Source organism: Scyliorhinus canicula, chromosome 2 (assembly GCF_902713615.1).
Source record: "Scyliorhinus canicula chromosome 2, sScyCan1.1, whole genome shotgun sequence".
Taxonomy (NCBI): domain Eukaryota; kingdom Metazoa; phylum Chordata; class Chondrichthyes; order Carcharhiniformes; family Scyliorhinidae; genus Scyliorhinus; species Scyliorhinus canicula.
Genome location: NC_052147.1, coordinates 159,618,130 through 159,640,106, shown reverse-complemented (window position 1 = coordinate 159,640,106; position 21,977 = coordinate 159,618,130). Strand labels below are relative to the sequence as shown.

Genomic DNA, 21,977 nt, shown 5'->3' with positions numbered 1-21,977 from the left:
GTGACTGAGCATGAGAGGGAGGGAGGAGAAAAGTTTGGACATGGGATTTAGTGGCCAACAGGGAGGCACAAAGGGGGTGGAATTTAATCATCTTGGAGTGGTGGGGGGGGGGGGGGGGCACACTCGATGCGATGTGCACATGGCATTCCAAAAGGATATATTCTCCATCACTCCTGATTTTTACTGCACATGGTGAAAAGGCAGACTCCCCACTTATCTGCCTGCCCGTATGGACCGCTTAATGTGTGGGCAGTGTCTAATTCAGGTCAATTGTCTTGTAACAAACTCAATTCTGGATTAACGATTTTATTCAAAATGGCCAACTGTCTGCTGATTTTGGCCCCTGTACGATTAATGTATTCTGGGGAAATGGCATGTTGGCTTTGGGTTCTCTACCCAACTGGATATTCTACATGAGTGAGATGGCAGCATTCCTGATTTGCTAATCTAAACTCCCAACCAATTCTTGTGGGAACTGCCTTCGACATGACACCTTGTTAAATATTTATTCAAAAATCTTGGCAGCATACCCGCAGTGGAGGCAGCTCGTCATTGGCCGCTGGCATGATCCTCTGACCCTGCCGATGTCTATGCTGTTTTGTGTAGCTTACCTGCCCCCTATTGCCGGGGAACCTGCTGCATGGGCTCACCTTTGGCAGCACAGGAAACTCTTGCTGGGGGTAAGGGGCTTAAATCCCATCTATTGACATCTACTGTTTCTGCTCTATCCTGCCTGCAATTTATATTTTCATAAAACTCTAATTGATTTGTCAAACAAGTTTTCCTTTTCATAAAACCATGTTGTCTCTACCTAATCATAAAATGGTTTCTAAAGGGCAGCACGGTGGCGCAGTGAGTTAGCACTGCGGCCTCACAGCGCCGAGGTCCCAGGTTCGATCCCAGCTCTCGGTCACTGTCCGTGTGGAGTTTGCACATTCTCCCCGTGTTTGCGTGGGTTTCGCCCCCACGACCCAAAAATGTTCAAGCTAGGTGGATTGGCCACGCTAAAGTGCCCCTTAATTGGAAAAAATGAATTGTGTATTCTAAAAAAATTTTTAAATAAAAAAAAATGGTTTCTAAGTGCCCCATTATCATTCCCTTAAGAATGGATTCCAGCATTTTCCCGATGGCTGGTGTTAAGCTAACGGCAGTTTTCTGTTCCCTCACGCTCTCTTTTTCTTGAACAATACTGTCAGATTTCCGATCAAAGAGTTTGCTGGGACTGTTCCAGAATGGAGAAAATTTTCTCTAACTCTACAGCTCCTTCATTTAGAGCCCTAGGATGTTGGCTATCAAGTCCTTGTGGTTTGATGGCTTGTAGTTACATTCATATCTCCAAAACAATTCCTTTACGAATAGCAATTACTTCAGCTTCCTATTCTCATTTGACCCTGCGTTCTCCATTTTCTCTGCTTGCCTTCTGCTGTGAAGGCAGACACATCCCGTCTTGATGACAGTGATTGACAGCGTTTTAAGATTCACATACATACAGCCTCGAAGGGACCAATGTTTAATTTCACTACTCTTTTTTTTCTACACTTTTCGAAGTTCTTACAATCTGCTCAGCATTATTGATTGGTTTACTCTTGTATTGTGTTTTCTCCATCCTTATCAATTGTTTGATCATCCTTTGCTGCTTTCCAAAATCTTTTCCAATCCTCAGGCTTAGTATTACCCAGAAGCATTAAATGCCTCTGCTTTCAATCGAATACTATACTTAATTGCTTCTGTTAGCACCTGATTAAACTCTTTTCTCATGGAGTTTGTGTCTCAATGGGATGTAGACTCATTGAGAATTATGAAATATTTGTTTAACTGTTTATCAGCGTTGACCTATCATCGTAACTTTAATCTGATTTCACCATCCATATTCACATCTATGTAATTGGCTTTATTTATGTCAATTACTCTAGTTTTGGACTTCTGTACGTCACCCTCAAATTCAATGTGAAATTTTATCTTGATCACTGTTCATTAGTGGATTGTTCACTATGAGATTACTAGTTAACCCTCTCTCATTAGTCAAGTGAAGATCTAAAATAGCCTCTTTCCTAGTTAATTTGACGACATAGTATTATAGGAAACGGTTTCAATTGCTTTACATGAACTCATCCTGCAAACTGCTTTTGCCATGTTGATATGCCTGCTCTACATTAAGATTAAAATCTCCCACAATAATCACATTGCCTTTGTCATAAGTTCCTCTTTATTCATGAGTATTATACGACAGTATACCTGCTGGAAGGGGACCTATACACTACCCCATCCACTATTTTCTGCTACTTGTTTCTTATCTTCACCCATTGTTGAGGCAAAAATTATACAGCCATTCGACTGCATTTTACTTCATCCTCACTCTCATGAAACCAGACGAAGACTCTTGGAGTTTAAAAACTAGTCTTTATTTACAGGCTATAGCGAAGGCTCTCGGATTTCTAATTAGGACACGAAAAAGCCCAGATTCAAGAATGGTACATACAGTTATACTTTGAGATTCGAAAACAAGATTTAGCATATACCAATAATTTTTTACTAGTTATATATATCCAATCATGACTATCGATTCAGGTTACATCATGCATAGTATATGCGAATACTTAAACAATTACATTAAAGACCCGCATGTTTAATTAAACTATCCAATCATTACAAAGGAACGTATGTTGTCTTGCACTTGGGGATATTGGTTGTCCAATATCTAGGTGTGGCCATCAAATCATCTCCATTTTGCTATGAGCAGACTTACTGGGGCCATAACAATGATACCTTGTTACACATTGTAGTATACACCTTGAATTGTACCATATGCAGTTTCGCATCTTGAAAACTGGCTTCATGGGGACACACTGTGTCCTTGTAATATCTGTTACATATAATAATTCCATAGTCTGAAACTAAGAATTCAACTTTTCCAGTAAAATGGTGGAACTGTAGGTTTATCAAATTGCTGCCGCATACTCTCTCCTATCTAAAGATGTCCAAATTGTCCTCTTCACCCAGAATAATTGATTAAATGCATTCTTTCATGGGATGTGGGCATCGCTGGCAGAGCCAGCATTGTTGCCCATCCCTAATTGTCCTTGAACTGAATGTCTTGCTGGGCCATTTCAGATTCAACCATATTGCTGTGGGTCTGGAGTCACTTGGAGGTCAGACAGGTTTAAGATGGCAGATTTCCATCTCTTGGCGGTATTGGGTTATTATGACAATCCAGTGGTTACATGGTTAACATTTCAGGTTCCTGTGACTCTTCTCTTCCACAGAACATGGTCACCATTGCTGAGACAAATTTTTAAATTGACAAATATTAGTTGAGTCTTCAGACAATTAGACTGTGCCCCTGGATTACTCGTCCCCTCACATTACCACTACCCCTGTGCATCACCACCTCCCCTAATTCTACTTTCTCATCTTCTGAGCTAAGTACCTCCTCAACTACTATCTCCATTGTCATGTGAGAGTACCTTTAAGAAATGGATGTTTAAGCAATGTCCCTTTAAGAAATTGAGCAACTCATATTACTGAAGTGATGTCAGAGTGTGGGTGGAGCTGGATTTTTTAACTCAGCCATTTTGCTAAGGGATCCAATGTTTATTTAAAAGGGTTACGTTGAATTCATGGAATAAACATTGTTTAGTGTTTAAAAACCCCCGTGTCCATAATTGTAATTCCAGACCTGGAGACCAAGCCGTGCGCTTCAAAAGCAACAATACATTAAAGGGAGAGGTTGGTTGAACTCTATGATACATTTTAGAGTTCTGAAAACGCCGCTCCCATAACACCATGCAAATGGTATTGTCAAGGCTACAGCTCTGTTCCAATTTCAAGTGCTCTGGAATATTTTGTTCTCAACATTTTTCACCATGTAACCACAGCTCTGAAATAGTTATTAGATCACTAATGATGCAACACCGATATCTTGTGGAGTACGGTGAAGTGGGATTTGGGGCATTGCTGAACAACCCTCCACTTGCATTGATTTCAGTCTGAGGCAGCCCATTGATTGGAAACTCCACGTGATGAAGACAGGTGTTTTCATACAATCTCACTTGTATACCTTCTCTTGCCCATTCTCAGCCATGAAGCCCCTTTCCTCAGCAGCTACCTGGAGACTGAGGAAAGTGATCACAGTGTGTGACAGACTGGTCCAAGCACTGGGTCTGTCTGAACTCTCAAACAATCAGTGAAATGAGGAACACCATTTGGAGGAACATCAGGAAATATTCTCTTTACATTTTTATTATGATCCACAGAATACAACAACCACACACTAAAGAAAATTGACAAACTATAGAATCTCCCTGTTACAGTAAAATGTACAGTCAGGAACCCTAGGTCCCCCCGCCCTTATACATGAACAAATAAAGTACAATCGATAACATCTTCTTCAATGGGATTGGGGTCTTCTTGTATCCACACCAAGCTAGGACTTTTAGTCATTTCATTCATGGTTAGTGTCGGCTTCTTGAATCATCATTGTGTTCCTGCAATGGACAGAATCAACAGAACAGTCATTTTCAGATAGACTGAGTTCAATGTTTTATTGTTGTTGATGATCAAGAGGCAATTCGCTGACACAAAGTCCCAGTTTATACTCACGTTTGAAGACACATCAAGCGATGTTTCTGCTGATTTGCTTCTCACCTGTATCAAAAGATTCAGGTTGATCTGTTTAGAACTAATATTGAGCATGAGAATGATCTTTAAACCAAAGATTTCACTGATTATTAGTGCCAAATATGAGGAAATGTTAACTCCTTCAATTTCTAATTTCCAACATCTATCACCTCCTTCAGGCACTGTGCCCAAACAGGGTGTTGGTGACCATGGACTCCCATCAGATTGGTTTATCGTTATGTTTAGCAAAGTACTGCAGTGGTTTGCCGTTGCCTCCTGCAGTGTGTTGACCAGGAATCTCTCCCACTCTCACCACCTACCATCAGGATTGGAAGGATTTTCAGGCTGATAATTAACCTTTTTGTCCAAGTTATGAACACACCTTCCATAACCAACAAGTCCCAGGTTGTGATTGAACCCAGAGATTCTAACCCACAAGTCAGGACGTTACCCACTACACCACACAACCTCTGCTCTCAAAATACTTGTAATTGAATAAAAACACAAGAGCTGTCTTTGGCTCTGGTGTGATGCAGGCGAATCAAAGTTTTAACAGATGATTATTGTTCATAATCATCTGACACAAATCCCAGATTATACTCACATTCAGAGACTCCTCCAGGGATGATTCTGTTGACTTGCTTTTCACCTGTAATAAAATAATAATCATATGTTTAGCATTTTGTCAAAAATATTGATTTGAGAATGATCGGCAAACAAAAGGATTCAATGAGAAAGTGGGAACACTTTAAATTCCCGAGTTGGGATTGAGTGACTGTGTTTTGGAGCAGAGAAATCGTCACCAAACATCTCCTGTTCTCCACCACAACAATCAATCCAGCTCTGGGACAGTGGAGCTGTGGTGTCGATGGATGAACTAATGGAGACTGAGATTCTCCACTGCTTATGATTTATTGAGTTAATTTTGACACAGAAACCAGTAATTGGAGGGAGATGGTGGCCTAGTGGCAATGTCATTAGACTAGTAATCTAGAGGCCCAGGCTAATACCCAGGGGTCGCACGTTCAGAACTAAACATAGTGGTTGATGGAACTTAAATTCCATTAATAAACTCTGGAACTGAAAACTACAGCTGTGTCCCATCGGAATCGGGACGGGACATGACCGGTAGATCCCACAAGATATCTCTTCAGGATTTCCCAATGGTCGTTATTGGGTCACTATCTGTGCAGATTCTGCACATTCTCCCTGTCTCTCCGTGGGTTTCCTCCAGGTGCTCTGGATTCCTCCCACAATCCAAAGATGTGCAGGTTAGGTGGACTGGCCATGCTAAATTGCCCTTTGGACCAAAAAGGTGAGGAGGGTTACCGAGATAGGGTGGAGGTGTGGGCTTAGGTAGGGTGTCCTTTCCAAGGGCCGATGCAGACTCAATGGGCCAAATGGCCTCCTTCTGCACTGTAAATTATATGTTTCTATGATTCTATAACTTGTCCATCAGATGAGGAGAATGTAAAAGATGCAGCCCTCAAGATGTCATCAGTTGAATCTCTCCTGTTATCATCGTTACTCTCTAATTCTAGAATATTCGAAAATTCAGGAAGGAACAAACATCCACACAACCTCAATCCAACAAACCATTAACTATACTTGGAAAATCCAATAGTAACTTGAGAATCAGAATCTCCTCTCCCAATGTCTCTGGGTGGACATTTAATTAAATCAATTGCTCAGACCCATGTGTGATGCAGCTGAATCAAAGTTTCAACAGATTATTTTGTTAATGATCATCTGACTCAAAATCCCAAATTCTACTCACGTTTGGAGACTCCTCCAGGGATGATTCTGCTGACTTGCTTTTCACCTGTAATAAAATATTGACATTTACATGGTCAGAACTGGGGATTAATAAGACTTTTAGAGATAATATGAAAATGCTTTCAAACCAAAAATATAAATATTAAAGTCTTTGACAAAGAGTAATCCAGACACAAAACATTAGTTTTGTTCTCTCCCCACAGATGCTGTCAGACCTGCTGAGATTGTCCAATATTTTCTGTTTTTGTTTCAGAATCCAGCATCTCCAGTTATTTGATTTTATATAAATATTAAATATTAATTAAGGAATTATTTATTTGGGACATTTCAGAATTGGCCTCGACAGAGGTGAAGGGGTGTCCTGAGATGAGACCCCTTAAAATAGGATATCTCGGCGAACATGAGAAAATTCTACACAAGTTAGTTTATTGAGGATTGAGACTATTCATAGACAGTACACCCAGCAATCATTATTAACCATTAAACATTTATTCTGAGAACATAGCCGTAACAAGCATTTAAACTCTTGCTGAATGCATGATGGGATTTAAGCTAGTTAACTTGCCCATGTTTTTTTTAGATAGAAAGAATCAGACAGAAATAGTGTGGTCAGAAATAAGTCAGCTCAGTAAGCAGTTCTTATTAGTGGCCCCAAATTCCATCTCAGACAATCCTTGATGCAAAGAGGAACCAACTTCAACATCCTGCACACAGATGAACAATGATGTGGGCAGGAACTGACAGAGCTAAGCAATGTGGGAATGGGAGCAAAACAAGACGTAAAAGATAAAGAGTCCTGGTAAATAACAGGATAGGGTTAAATCATGACCTGGCACAGTCATCATGCTGTTTAAAGTAAACTTCATTGGTCAAGATAAAATTGACAGCTCCAAGGATTCGATTGAGTCCAATTGGGGTGGGCTATTGATTTTTGGAAAATTGTATAATTGTGGCACCTGAACCAGTGTAAAGTAGAGTGGTTTTGGCATTCAGCTAAATCACTCTCTCTCGTATGTCGACCAAGCTTGGAAATAAAGTGATCTCAACCAGAGTTGATATGTTTTTGTGTTTCACTGAGCTGAACTAAGCGAAGGAACCCCACATACGTAAAGGCCAGCTCAATACACTCAGTCATTGGGAAAGCTCCTACACTAGGTAAAAAGAAATTGGTAGAGTCTCGTTTGATAGCAGGGTCGCTCTTGGCGCTGCAGGTGGCCAGACAGACCCCACTTTACGTGCCCAAAATGGGACTCTGCTTTCTGCGCAGTAAATCGCGACCTCGGTGTTGGAGCAGCAGAGAAACCCTCACCAAACATCTCCTGTTCTCCACCAATAATCAATCCAGCCCTGTGACAGTGTAGCTGTGAGTTCGATGGATAAACTAACAGAGGCTGAGATTCTCCATCGATTGGGGTTCATTGTGTTGAATCTGCAGTCCCCCTAGGAGGGACCAGCCATTATTGTCTATTATTGGTGAGAGTGCAAGAGACACTGCTCTCCAAAGCTATTGTTTGTACCTGTCCAGCCCTCTGAATAATTAGCTGACTTTATCTTCAGGGAGATCATAATCATTCTGTATATTTGTGTCGGAGCCTCTGACTCCCCTCCCAGTATTTCAGATTAAAATAAATTCTCTCACATTCCATTCTGACACAGTTACATTCTGTATTTTAAATGTTTTGTTGATAATTCTGATCAACAGGGAAATAATCGGTCAGAACTCCCAATTAATACTCACATTTGACGATTCCTCGATCGATGTCTCTCTTGATTTGGTTTGAACCTGTATCAAAATATTAATATTTCTATATTTAGCACAGTGGACCAATGAGACATCTTCTGAAGAATCTGCATGTTAGAAAGCCCATTGTCCTGATGTGTATAATTGTGACTTTACCTCAAGACTGTTCTCACTCGATTCTGATGATTCACTGTTGCTGTCAATTGTCTTCAAACCTCGACACTCCACATCAACCTCAATAACCTCATCAGCAAAATATTCAACACGGCTTTTGCACAAACCTTTTTCCTGTCAAAATAAAACACAATTATTTTAAATTATTGAATGGTTACTTCAGAACATAAGAAATAGGAGCTGATGTTAATCGTTCAGTTCACCTCCTTCACCATTCAGTCCAATCACAACTGATCCCCTATCTCAGCTCATCTTCTCACCCTATCCCATATCCCAAAACTCCTTTCATGTCTAAAAATCTATCGATCTCTGCCTTGAAGATGCAAAATGACTGATTACCCACAGCTCTCTGAGGTAGAGAATTCTAAAGATTTGCAACACTTTGAGTGAAGACGTTTCTCCTCAACTCTGCCCTAAATAGCCGACCTCTACTGAGATTGCGACGCATTGTTCTAGAATCGCCAGCCAGTGCAAATAGCACAGTTAAGGATATTCCATTAGATCACCTCTCATTCTTCTGGGCTGCAGCAAACACAGGCCGAGGTTACTCAATCTCTCCTCACAGGACAATCTCCTCAAATTTGATCCTTTGTAACACAACTTCCAGGGCAGTATGTCCTTCCTTATGAAAGGTGGTTAAAGCCATTCACTGTCTGAAAGGTGTGGCCTCACCAATGCTCTGTATCATTGTATGAAGCTTCTTCACTATTACACTATAAACCTTTTTAACAACTTTATAACTACAACCTCAGCACTAAGCTTCTATGATATAACTCCATACACATGAGGGTTTCGATGTGACAATCTAACTCAGGACTCACTGCGGACGTTTTGGAACGGAAGTGACAGCCGGGATCATCAAATTCCAATCCTGAATTCTTGGAGCAGACGGTTTCTTTCACAGAGAATGTTAAATCCACATTGTACGACAATTTTCCTGTGCGATTGATCTAATGAGAGGAAAACAGTTCATTAGTGTCTGACTGAATCTAGAGTTCTTACTCTGAACTGCTTCACACATCAGTGTGAGAACAATATAATATTCAGCTCCTGTTTTATAATCAGTGTCTAACTGCACTCAGTAATAGTCTTGTAGACATTCGACAGTGAAGCACACTAAGACCAGGACACACTTACATCCTTCACTCTTCTCCTGGTTATCCCACACAGATTGGTGATCTCGGTGATTTTGTTCAGTTTTAGAACTGACGCTCTCAGAGCATCCTTAGGGCTCGGCATTCCTGGCGAGAGAGAAAAGGAAAGTTGTACAAAACACTGCAGCATTCTTCAGTCAATTCTTTTTACACATTGGTCACATCTGAGTGAATGAATCTCACTGCCAATAACTTGTTGCTTTATGAAGTGTGACGATCTGTCCAGTACCTACCTGAGCAATGAAGGATCTGCACTGCAGCAATGGTGAGGAGTAAGGATTTCATTCTGCCTCTTGTGTGATCAGCTGGCTGCTTGCTAAGAGTAAAGGAGCTGCTTCTCTCTCTCTCGCTCTGCCTTTCCCTTGCAGTGTTCAGTCTTTATATCCTGCACCTCCAACACATTCAAACACTGACTCATATTTGCTCAGTTTGGTGATCCTGGGCAGGTGAAGCTGCTGCCAATTGGCTGTAATATGGGAGAACTTCCTCCAAATATCATCATCATGTTTACATTTGTAGAGATCAGAGATTATTCCTCAGATGACGAAATAATGAACTGATGGAGGACAGGAAATGTTCATCTGTAATTTGGACAAAGTCACCCTCAGTCCATTGCTGTTTAAAGAGGTCAATATGGCCCGGAAATGGTGCTTCCAACATATCAATTATCTGCATGTTGTGGCAGTGAGGAAATAGCCCATGCATTGTGAATCTCTGGAACCTGTTGGTTAATTGACTCCAGATTAGTCTCCCCGTTCCTTTTACGAATTGTGAATTGGCGCTGTGAAGCAACAATGCTAACCGCTGTGGTAGCGTGACATTAAATATCCATTAAACCCCCTGCCAAAAAATTGGGTTCATTAAGTGCGTATCAATGTGCTAACTGTAATGCAATGATAATCAATCAGTGACTCACAAGTAAAAGAATTTAAAATATGATACCTCATTCCTGCAGATTATTAATTCTCGAGGTTTGCAAACTGTCAAATTTTTAGTGTTATGATGTTAGTTTTTAATATCTGCTTTTTAAAATTTTCCTTTCTTAAAGGAAACCTTTCTTTCTCTTTATTCTTCTTTGACTCTAATTCACCTGATTTTCTTCCCTGTCATCATTGTGTTTCTTCTCTTTCTTTGATCTCCTTGGTTGATGCTATTGGAGCCATCGTTTGTCATAGTCCATTGCCGTTACCAGCCAGCACCCTTTGTAATTTTGGTGATATAACCAATGTAGTTATGTGTACTTGCAGTAGGGAGATGTATGACTGTACCTGTAATACACGTTCCTCCGGTAAGCCCCTGCTGGCTAGCTCCGCCCCAGGGAGTTTGTGTATAAATATGCGTGTGAGTCACTCAGACCTTAGTCTCCAGTTGCAGTTGGAGGAATAGCATCGCACAGCAATAAAGCCTCGATTGTACTAGTCTCTCATCTTTGAGTATAATTGTTAACGCTACAGAAATTTATGCAGTAAATTATATTTGAGCTGAGGGGGGGATGTGATAAACTCTAAGAAATGGCACACAACATCCAGCAAGACTGCCCCATTATGGTGCAGGGATTCATGAATATCCTGAGGTGAGCAAACTGTGACATCCGGTACACCTCACCCTAATTGTCTGGGGATTTTGTGCTGCTTCACAGGAACCCTCACAAGGAGGGTTGAACTTTTAACTTACTTATCTCGGCCTTCATTAAACCATTGGCGTGAATGAGTTTGCTGAATCACGTCATTGTCTGTCCAAATCGTCTCATGCCAACGCAATCAGTGATAATACCCCAGTGCAGTAAGAAGTCTTACAACACCAGGTTAAAGTCCAACAGGTTTGTTTCAAACATGAGCTTCGGAGCACTGCTCCTTCCTCAGGTGAGGAAGGAACAGTGCTCCGAAAGCTCATGTTTGAAACAAACCTGTTGGACTTTAACCTGGTGTTGTAAGACTTCTTACTGTGCTCACCCCAGTCCAACGCCGGCATCTCCACATCATCAATACCCCAGTGTGCATGGATTTATGATCAATAATATCCCATTGTCAATGATTGGTATAGCTGCTTTGGGTATTTCAATACCACTCATACAGTGATGTTTGACCATTAGTCGTTCCGTCTTTACATCACAGGCAACACACCCGCTTAGATTGAACACTTCCTGACTCTGAGGAAGTTTCTGAATAGAAACCATTGAGAGAAATCACAACAAATATCTGAGTTTCTCTGTATCTGCAACTTAATCCTGGCAACAGAGGCCATTTAACCCCACATGTGTAGGCGCTACATCCAGAGATTTACTTTGGACTGGGGATTATTGACAGTTGTGACTGAGTCAATGGTTGGAATGTTCTGCCTCCCCAGCTCACTCTGCTGTGAGGAGGCCCGAGGTTTTGTGTGGGAGGGGAAGAGGGGGTGATGAAAAACTGGGAGAAGCTCCATATTTAACAGATCAATATGAGATGACAGTGCTGAAGCTAACCAGCTTCCAAATTCAGCAACAGGAATTATATTTCAATGAACACCTTCAGATGTTCAAACCAGAATTTCAAGTGACTGTAACCAATCAGTGAAATGAATAATATTGCAGCAATGACGAGATTTATCATCTCCCCTTTCCAGGATGTTTAAACCAATCTATATGTGAAGCTGGTTTGTCAGCATTTAGAGGAAAAGGCTTCCATCCCACCTCTTGTGAACATTGGCTGGTGCTTATGCTGAACCTTCAAAGTGAGGATCATTGAGTTGTTTGACTAGCAGCCAAGACAGGTTATTCTCGGCTGGTGATGAGAATGTGGAGAGAAGGTCACATGATTTGTCTCGTGTTCAGACTCCGAGAGGAGGCGGGTCCAGCCGAGATCCAGTCAATTTGTGCAAAGTGCTTGTTTCACAAACAGGCCGCATATGTATCTTACCCAGAGAAACTCTGGTAGTTACTTCAATCTGGTTTATTTACACAATGTTACTATTTACAATGTGGGCTATTGAGTTGCGTGCTGGGTGGATTACAATGCAGTGATCCTGTAACAAGCTCCATTGTGAAAACGACATGGCCTGGAGATTACCATTCATCCAAAAAACTGGTCATATCTGCCTCAGATGCAGATTGGGCTCCTGCCTGCCCTGACCTCTCTGCAATTTTATTGTAGGAATGGTGAGGCCAAGGCCAATCCCCTCTTGCCCCAACTGGGGACCCTCAAGTGTCTAATTGTCGTTTCCCCCTCTGTGACCCCCATAATTTATTTGGTTCTGGTGTCCTGTGGCTTCAGATCGCGGGGGCTTCTGACAGTACCATCCCTGTCCACTGCAGCTCCTGGCGCTGCTGGGACTAGAGCTGCTGGCAAATCAGATTGACCAGCTGCTCTCTGAGGTGGGACTTACTCCCTAGTGAGGAAGGAATTGCCGCCCTCAGCCGTTTAACACGAGTTGGAATGTGAAGTGGCTGCAGGACAGGCAGTATCAGCAGCGATATATTCATTGACAATTGGTCAGATTGGATTGGATTGGATTTGTTTATTGTCACGTGTACCGAGGTACAGTGAAAAGTATTTTTCTGCAAGCAGCTCAACAGATCATTCAGTACATGGGAAGAAAAGGGAATTGAACAGAATTCAAGAAAATACATGAGAATACATAATAGGGCAACACAAGATATACAATGTAACTACATAAGCATTGGCATCGGATGAAGCAGACAGGGTGTAGTGTTAATGAGGTCAGTCCATAAAAGGGTCATTTAGGAGTCTGGTGACAGTGGGGAAGAAGCTGTTTTTGAGTCTGTTTGTCCGTGTTCTCAGACTTCTGAATCTCCTGCCCGATGGAAGAAGTTGGAAAAGTGAGTAAGCCGGGTGGGAGGGATCCTTGATTATGCTGCCTGCTTTCCCCCGGCAGCGGGAGGTGTAGATGGAATCAATGGATGGGAGGCAGGTTCGTGTGATGGACTGGGCGGTATTCACGATTCTCTGAAGTTCCTTGCGGTCCTGGGCCGAGCAGTTGCCATACCAGGCTGTGATGCAGCCCGAGAGGATGCTCTCTATAGTGCATCTGTAAAAGTTGGTAAGGGTTAATGTGGACATGCCAAATTTCCTTAGTTTCCTGAGGAAGTAAAGGCGCTGTTGTGCTTTCTTGGTGATAGCGTCGACATGAGTGGACCAGGATAGATTTTTGGTGATGTGCACCCCTAGGAATTTGAAACTGCTCACCATCTCTACCTCGGCTCCGTTGATGCTGACAGGGGTGTGTACAGTACTATGCTTCCTGAAGTCGATGACCAGCTCTTTAGTTTTGCTGGCATTAAGGGAGAGATTGTTGTCGTTGCACCACTCCATTATGCTGATGATTCTGGTGGGATATTGAAGTCTGAATATTTGTGAATTTCTTGCTTACTGTGACATTCCATAAGGAGCCAGATGAATACTTTACAGGATGTATTATTTGCTTTCCTCTGAGATTATGTGATACACATTCAGTTTGGCACATTACTGCTACAGCTCCTGTCATTGACACCTTGTCAGATGGTTGAAGTTTTCCAACATTGGACTGTTGTCCTCTGGCTCACTGAGGTTCATTGATTGTGAGTCTAATTTTTCCTAAATGTCTTTAGCAGCTCCCAATACTGGCTGCTTTCCTCTTAGCTCCAATGGATAGCTCTCTTTATCTCAGATGGTAAGACCTATTATTCACCCTGTAAAATCTGTTTCTCATTCTATCTATCCTCTATCCAAGCCAACATAGTACTGGCAACACCATGACCTTTGGTGTGAATTTTACAGGGGATCTATTGCTCATTCCCTTGTTGCAAAAGGCGGTTGGGAAATGACTGACTTAAAAAGAGGTCTCTTTGCAATGATAATACACTGCTGACTGTCCTAATGGAACTTCGCTCCCTCAGTAGGAGTGTTAGTTAGGGCTAGGGTCAATCTAATTGGCCAGCAGGGATAGCAAGTCCAGCCGTGTCAGAAGGCTGACAAAGAAGGGAATTGAAAAGAAAATGCTGGAAAATCCCAGCAGGTCTGGCAGTTTCTGTAGGGAGAGAAAAGAGCTGACGTTTCAAGTCCAGATGACCCTTTGTCAAAGCTAAAGACAGAGAAAGTGGGAAAAATTTATACTGTGGAGAGAGAATGAAAGATGAGTCATAGCCACAGAAACCCAGGGAAATGGGGTGCTAATAGCCACAGAAAGCAAGGTGAAAGAGTGCTAATGGCAGTCCCCAGAGAGAACAAAAGGTGTGAAAGACCAAACTGTAGAGAAACTAACCTCAGAGAGTAAACTGTGACAGATGTAGATGTGGGGGGAGGGGAAGGGGGAAGCAAAGGGGGAAAAGGGTAACAAAAGGTGGATAAGATGCGTGGGGGGTGAATATATACAAAGAAAGACAAGAGATAAAAAAAATGGTAAAAAAACAGTTAAAATGAAATGGGATGAAAACAAATGGGTTGACGTGGGGTAGAGCTAATCATCTGAAGTTGTTGAATTCGGTGTTGAGATTGGAAGGCTACAGTGTGCCTAACCGGAAGATGAGGCGTTGTTCCTCCAGTTTGCATTGAGCTTCACTGGAACATTGTAGCAGGCCAAGGACAGGCATGTAGGCATGGGAACAGGGTCTTGTGTTAAAATGGCAAGCAATGGGAAGGTCAGGGTCCTGAATGCGCACAGACTGAATGTGCTCAGCAAAGCAAGCACCCAGTCTGCATTTGTCTCTGATATGGAGGAGACCACATTGGGAGTAGCGAATGCAATAGACCAGATTGATTTCCCACCGACAGTTGTTGACAGTGCACTCAACAATGTGCGGTCCATCTCCCGCTCCACTACCCTTGCCTCCACACCTCTCTCCCAGAACAAGGATAGACTCCTCCTCATTCTCACATTTCACCCCACCAGCCTCCGCGTCCAAAGCATAATCCTCCGCCATTTTCGCCAACTCCTGCGTGATGTCACCACCAAACACATCTTCCCTTCACTCTCTCAGCATTCCGCAGAGACCGTTCCCTCCAAGATAATCTAGTCCACTCCTCCACCATCCCCAGTACCTCTCCCATCACCCATGGCACCTTCCCATGCAATCGCAGAAGGTGTAACACTTGCCACTTTACCTCTTCCATGCTTAACATCCCAGGCCCAAAATACACATTCCAGGTTAAGCAGCGTTTCACTTCCACCTCTTCCAATTTTTTTTTCTTTTTCTTTTTTTAAATAAATTTAGAGTACCCAATTAATTTTTTCCAATTAAGAGGCAATTTAGCATGTTCAATCTACTTACCTTGCACATCTTTGGGTTGTGGGGCGAAACCCACGCAAACAGGGGGAGAATGTGCAAACTCCACACGGACAGTGACCCAGAGCCGGGATTGAACCTGGGACCTCGGCGCCGTGAGACTGCAGTGCTACCACTGCGCCACTGTGCTGCCCTGCACCTCTTCCAATTTGATCTATTGCATTCGCTGTTCCCAATGTGGTCTCCTCTATATCAGAGAGACCAAACGCAGACTGGGCGATCGCTTTGCTGAGCATCTTCGGTCTGTGTGCATTCAGGATCCTGACCTTCCCGTTGCTTGCCATTTTAACACAAGACCCTGGTCCCATGCTCACATGTCTGTCCTTGGCCTCTTCCAATGTTCCAGAGAAGCTCAACGCAAACTGAAGGAACAACATCTCATCTTCCGGTTACGCACGCTGGTCTCAACATCGAATTCAACAACTTCAAATGATTAGCTCTACCCCACCTCGACCCATTTGTTTTCATCCCATTTCATTTTAACTTTTTTTATCTGTTCTTTCTCTCGTCTTTCTTTAGATATATTCACCTTTCATTACCCTATCTCCCTTTTGCTTCCTCCTTCCCCTCCCCCACATCTACAGCTGTCACAGTTTACCCTCTGATGTTAGTTTCTCTGCAATTTTGCCTTTCACACCTTTTGTCCTCTCTGGGGACTGCCATTAGCACTCTTTCCCCTTGCTCTCTGTGGTTCTTAGCACCCCATTTCCCTGAGTTTCTGTGACTATGACTCACCTTTCATTCTCACTCCGCAGTGTAAATATTTCCCACTTTCTCTGTCTTTAGCTTTGACAAATGGTCATCTGGACTCAAAACGTTACCTCTTTTCTCTCCCTACAGAAACTGCCAGACCTGCTGGGACTTTCCAGCATTTTCGTTTTGGTTTCAGATTCCAGCATCCGCAGTAATTTGCTTTCATTTTAATGAAGGCAATTCTTTGCTTTAACTCATTTACAGGACGTGGATGTCGCTGGATGGCCAGCATTTATTGCCCATCCCTAGTTGCCCTTCAGAAGGTGATGGTGAGTTGACTCCTTGAACTGCTGCAGTCCCTGAGGTGTAGGTACACCTACAGTGCTGTTTGGGAGGGAGTTCCAGGGTTTCAACCGAGCGATAGTGAAGCAACGGCGATATATTTCCAAGTCAGGGTGGTGAGTGACTTGGAGGGGAACGTCAAGGTGGTGGGGTTCCCAGGTATCTGCTGCTCTTGTTCTTCTAGATGGTTGTGGTTGTGGGATTGGAAGGTGATGCCTCAGGAACCTTGGTGGGTTATTGCAGTGAATCTTGCAGATGGTACACACAGTTGGCACTGTTCATGTTTGTGGAACGGGTAGCAATCAAGCGGGCTGCTTTGTCCTGGATGGAGTTGAGCTTCTTGAGTGTGGTTGCAGCTGCACTTATCCAAGCAAGTGGAGAATATTGCATTACGCTCCTGACTTGCTCCTTGTCGATGGTGAAAAGACTTTGGGGGGACAGGAGGTGAGTTACTCATCATAGTATTCCTAGCCTTTGACCTGCCCTGGTAGCCACAATATTAATATGGGTGGTCCAGTTCAGTTCCTGATCAATAGTAACCCTCAGGATGTTGATTAAGGGGGATTCAGCAATGGTAATACCTTTAAGTGTCAAGGGCAAATGGTTCGATCCTCTCTTGTTGGTCATTGGCTGGCACTTGTATGGCATGACTTTAACTTGCCACTTGTCAGCCCAAGCTTGCATATTGCCCAGGTCTTGCAGCATTTGGGCATGGACTGCTTTATTATCTGAGGAATCACGAAATGTAATGAACATAGAACATACAGTGCAGAAGGAGGCCATTTGGCCCATCGTGCCTACACCGGCCCACTTAAACCCTCACTTCCACCCTATCCCAATAACCCCCCCTAACCATTTTGGTCACTAAGGGCAATTTATCACAGTCAATCCACCTAACCTGCATGTCTTTGGACTGTGGGAGGAAACCGGAGCACCCGGAGGAAACCCACGCGCACACGGGGAGAACGTGCAGACTCCGCACAGACAGTGACCCAGTAGGGAATCAAACCTGGGACCCTGGCGCTGTGAAGCCACAGTGCTATCCACTTGTGCTACCGTGCTGCCCGTCATGCAGTCATCTGCAAACATCTCCACCTCTGACCTTATAATGGAAGGGAGGTGATTGATGAAGCAGCTGAAGATGGTTTAGCCTAGGAAACCACCCTGAAGAACTCCTGCAGTGATGCCCGGGAAATGAATGGCATGGTAGCACAGTGGTTAGCACTGTTGCTCAGGGACCCGGGTTTGATTCCTGACTTTGGTCACTGTTTGTGCGGAGTCTGCATGTTCTCCCTGTGTCTGCATGGTTTTCCTCCGGGTGCTCCAGTTTCCTCACACAAGTACCGAAAAATGTGCTTATTTGGCGAATTGGACATTCTGAGCTCTCCCTCAGTGTACCCGAACACTCCCGTAGTGTGACCAGGGGATTTTCACAGTAACTTCATTGCAGTGTTAATGTAAGCCTACTTGTAACAGTAATATAGATTATTATTATTATGAGACAATTGACCTCCAACCACCACAACCATCTTCCTCTGTGCCAGGTATGACTCCCCAGAACCTGAAATGAGATAATTCTGGAGATTTTGGGCAGTGAGTGACTGAGCATGAGAGGGAGGGAGGAGAAAAGTTTGGACATGGGATTTAGTGGCCAACAGGGAGGCACAAAGGGGGCGGAGTTTAATAATCTTGGAGCGGTGGGGGGAGGTAATGTATTCTGGGGAAATGGCATGTTGGCTTTGTGTTCTCGACCCAACTGGATATTCTACATGAGTGGGATGGCAGCATTCCTGATTTGTTAATCTAAAATCCCAACCAATACTTGTGGGAACTGCCTTCGACGTGGCACCTTGTTAAATAATTATTCAAAAATCTTGGCAGCATACTCGCAGTGGAGGCAGCTCGTCATTGGCCGCTGGCATGATCCTCTGACCCTGCCGATGTCTATGCTGTTTTGTGTGGCTTACCTGCCCCTGTTGCCGGGGAACCTGCTGCATGGGCTCACCTTTGGCAGCACAGGAAAATCTTGCTGGCGGGAAGGGGCGTAAATCTCGTCCTACATCTACTGTTTCTGTTCTTTCCTGTCTGCAATTTATATCTTCATAAAACTTTAATAGACTTGTCAAACAAGTTTTCACTTTCATAAAACCATGTTGTCTCTACCTAATCATAAAATGGTTTCTAAAGGGCAGCACGGTGGCGCAGTGAGTTAGCACTGCGGCCTCACAGAGCCGAGGTCTCAGGTTCGATCCCAGCTCTCGGTCGCTGTCCGTGTGGAGTTTGCACATTCTCCCGTGTTTGCGTGGGTTTCGCCCCCACGACCCAAAAATGTGCAAGCTAGGTGGATTGGCCACGCTAAAGTGGCCCTTAATTGGAAAAAATGAATTGGGTATTCTAAATTTTTTTTTAAATAAAAAAAAATGGTTTCTAAGTGCCCCATTATCATTCCCTTAAGAATGGATTCCAGCATTTTCCCGATGGCTGGTGTTAAACTAACGGCAGTTTTCTGTTCCCTCACGCTCTCTTTTTCTTGAACAATACTGTCAGATTTGCGATCAAAGAGTTTGCTGGGACTGTTCCAGAATGGAGAAAATTTTCTCTAACTCTACAGCTCCTTCATTTAGAGCCCTAGGATGTTGGCTATCAAGTCCTTGTGGTTTGATGGCTTGTAGTTACATTCATATCTCCAAAACCATTCCTTTACAAATAGCAATTACTTCAGCTTCCTATTCTCATTTGACCCTGCGTTCTCCACTTTCTCTGCTTGCCTTCTGCTGTGAAGGCAGACACATCCCGTCTTGATGACAGTGATTGACAGCGTTTTAAGATACACATACATGTATATCATACCACACCATTCTTAACGATCATTTCTCCTGGCTCAGCCTCGAAGGGACCAATGTTTAATTTCACTACTCTTTTTTTCTACACTTTTCGAAGTTCTTACAATCTGCTCAGCATTATTTATTAGTTTACTCTTGTATTGTGTTTTCTCCATCCTTATCAATTGTTTGATCATCCTTTGCTGCTTTCCAAAATCTTTTCCAATCCTCAGGCTTAGTATTACCCAGAAGCATTAAATGCCTCTGCTTTCAATCGAATACTATACTTAATTGCTTCTGTTAGCACCTGATTAAACTCTTTTCTCATGGAGTTTGTGTCTCAATGGGATGTAGACTCATTGAGAATTATGAAATATTTGTTTAACTGTTTATCAGCGTTGACCTACCATCGTAACTTTAATCTGATTTCCCCATCCATATTCACATCTATGTAATTGGCTTTATTTATGTCAATTACTTTAGTTTTGGACTTCTGTACATCACCCTCAAATTCAACGTGAAATTTTATCTTGATCACTGTTCATTAGTGGATTGTTCACTACGAGATTACTAGTTAACCCTCTCTCATTAGTCAAGTGAAGATGTAAAATAGCCTCTTTCCTGGTTAGTTTGATGACATAATATTATAGGAAACTGTTCAATTGCTTTACATGAACTCATCCTGCAAACTGCTTTTGCCATGTTGATATGCCTGGTCTACATTAAGATTAAAATCTCCCACAATAATCACATTGCCTTTGTCATAAGTTCCTCTTTATTCATGAGTATTATACGACAGTATACCTGCTGGAAGGGAACCTATACACTACCCCATCCACTATTTTCTGCTACTTGTTTCTTATCTTCACCCATTGTTGAGGCAAAAATTATACAGCCATTCGACTGCATTTTACTTCATCCTCACTCTCATGAAACCAGACGAAGACTCTTGGAGTTTAAAAACTAGTCTTTATTTACAGGCTATAGCGAGGGCTCTCGGATTTCTAATTAGGACACGAAAAAGCCCAGATTCAAGAATGGTACATACAGTTATACTTTGAGATTCGAAAACAAGATTTAGCATATACCAATAATTGTTTACTAGTTATATATATCCAATCATGACTATCGATTCAGGTTACATCATGCATAGTATATGCGAATACTTAAACAATTACATTAAAGACCCGCATGTTTAATTAAACTATCCAATCATCACAAAGGAAAGTATGTTGTCTTGTACTTGGTGATGTTGGTTGTCCAATATATAGGTGTGGCCATCAAATCATCTCCATTTTGCTATGAGCAGACTTACTGGGGCCATAACAATGATACCTTGTTACACATTGTAGTATACACCTTGAATTGTACCATATGCAGTTTCGCATCTTGAAAACTGTCTTCACAGGGACACACTGTGTCCTTGTAATATCTGTAACATATAATAATTCCATAGTCTGAAACTAAGAATTCAACTTTTCCAGTAAAATGGTGGAACTGTAGGTTTATCAAATTGCTGCCGTATACTCTCTCCTATCTAAAGATGTCCAAATCGTCCTCTTCACCCAGAATAATTGAACAAATACATTATTTCATGGATGTGGGCATCGCTGGTTGAGCCAGCATTTATTGCCCATCCCTAATTGTCCTTGAATGAATGTCTTGCTGGGCCATTTCAGATTCAACCATATTGCTGTGAGTCTGGAGTCACTTGGAGGACAGACAAGGTTAAGATGGCAGATTTCCATCTCTTGGCGGTATTGGGTTATTATGACAATCCCGTGGTTACATGGTTAACATTTCAGGTTCCTGTGACTCTTCTCTTCCACAGAACATGGTCACCATTGCTGAGATAAATTTTCAAATTGACAACTATTAGTTGAGTCTTCAGACAATTAGACTGGGCCCCTGGATTACTCGTCCACTCACATTACCACTATCCCTGTGCATCACCACCTCCCCTAATTCTACTTCCTAATCTTCTGAGCTAAGTACCTCCTCAACTACTATCTCCATTGTCATGTGAGAGTACCTTTAAGAAATGGATGCTTAAGCAATGTACCTTTAAGAAATGTAGCAACTCATATTACTGAAGTGATGTCAGAGTGTGGGTGGAGCTGGGTATTTTAGCTGAGCCATTTTGCTGTGTTTAGGTTTCAGTTTGAGAGAGCAGCTGAAAAGTGCCTGGCTGCTTTGCTGTGAGCTGTTTTGAAAGGAGAAAGCCAATTTTTGAGGAAAAGAGCTTGGGTGTGTCTGTGTTTGCAGTGAGCTGGATCTGCTGTGATCTTTGCCATGAAAGACTATCTCTGACTCATTTGGGTGATTTAAACTCATAATAGTAATGTCTTTAACCTGATGTGTTTCTGTTTAAAGGTGTTAAGTCTTTTGGAGGTTTGAAG

General features: G+C 42.6%; 1 protein-coding gene across 1 annotated transcript; it reads right to left on the bottom strand.

Moving 5' to 3' along the window:
* Positions 1–4,223: 4,223 nt before the first annotated feature.
* LOC119960563 (secreted phosphoprotein 24-like) lies at positions 4,224–9,827 on the bottom strand. The gene is made up of 9 exons (XM_038788227.1): positions 9,696–9,827; positions 9,446–9,549; positions 9,130–9,258; positions 8,291–8,422; positions 8,132–8,176; positions 6,395–6,439; positions 5,222–5,266; positions 4,600–4,644; positions 4,224–4,484 (listed from the first exon to the last, which is right to left on the bottom strand). Exons 1-9 carry the CDS (start codon positions 9,745–9,747, stop codon positions 4,452–4,454), a joined length of 630 nt encoding a protein of 209 aa, XP_038644155.1. The 5' UTR covers positions 9,748–9,827; the 3' UTR covers positions 4,224–4,451.
* Positions 9,828–21,977: the final 12,150 nt, after the last annotated feature.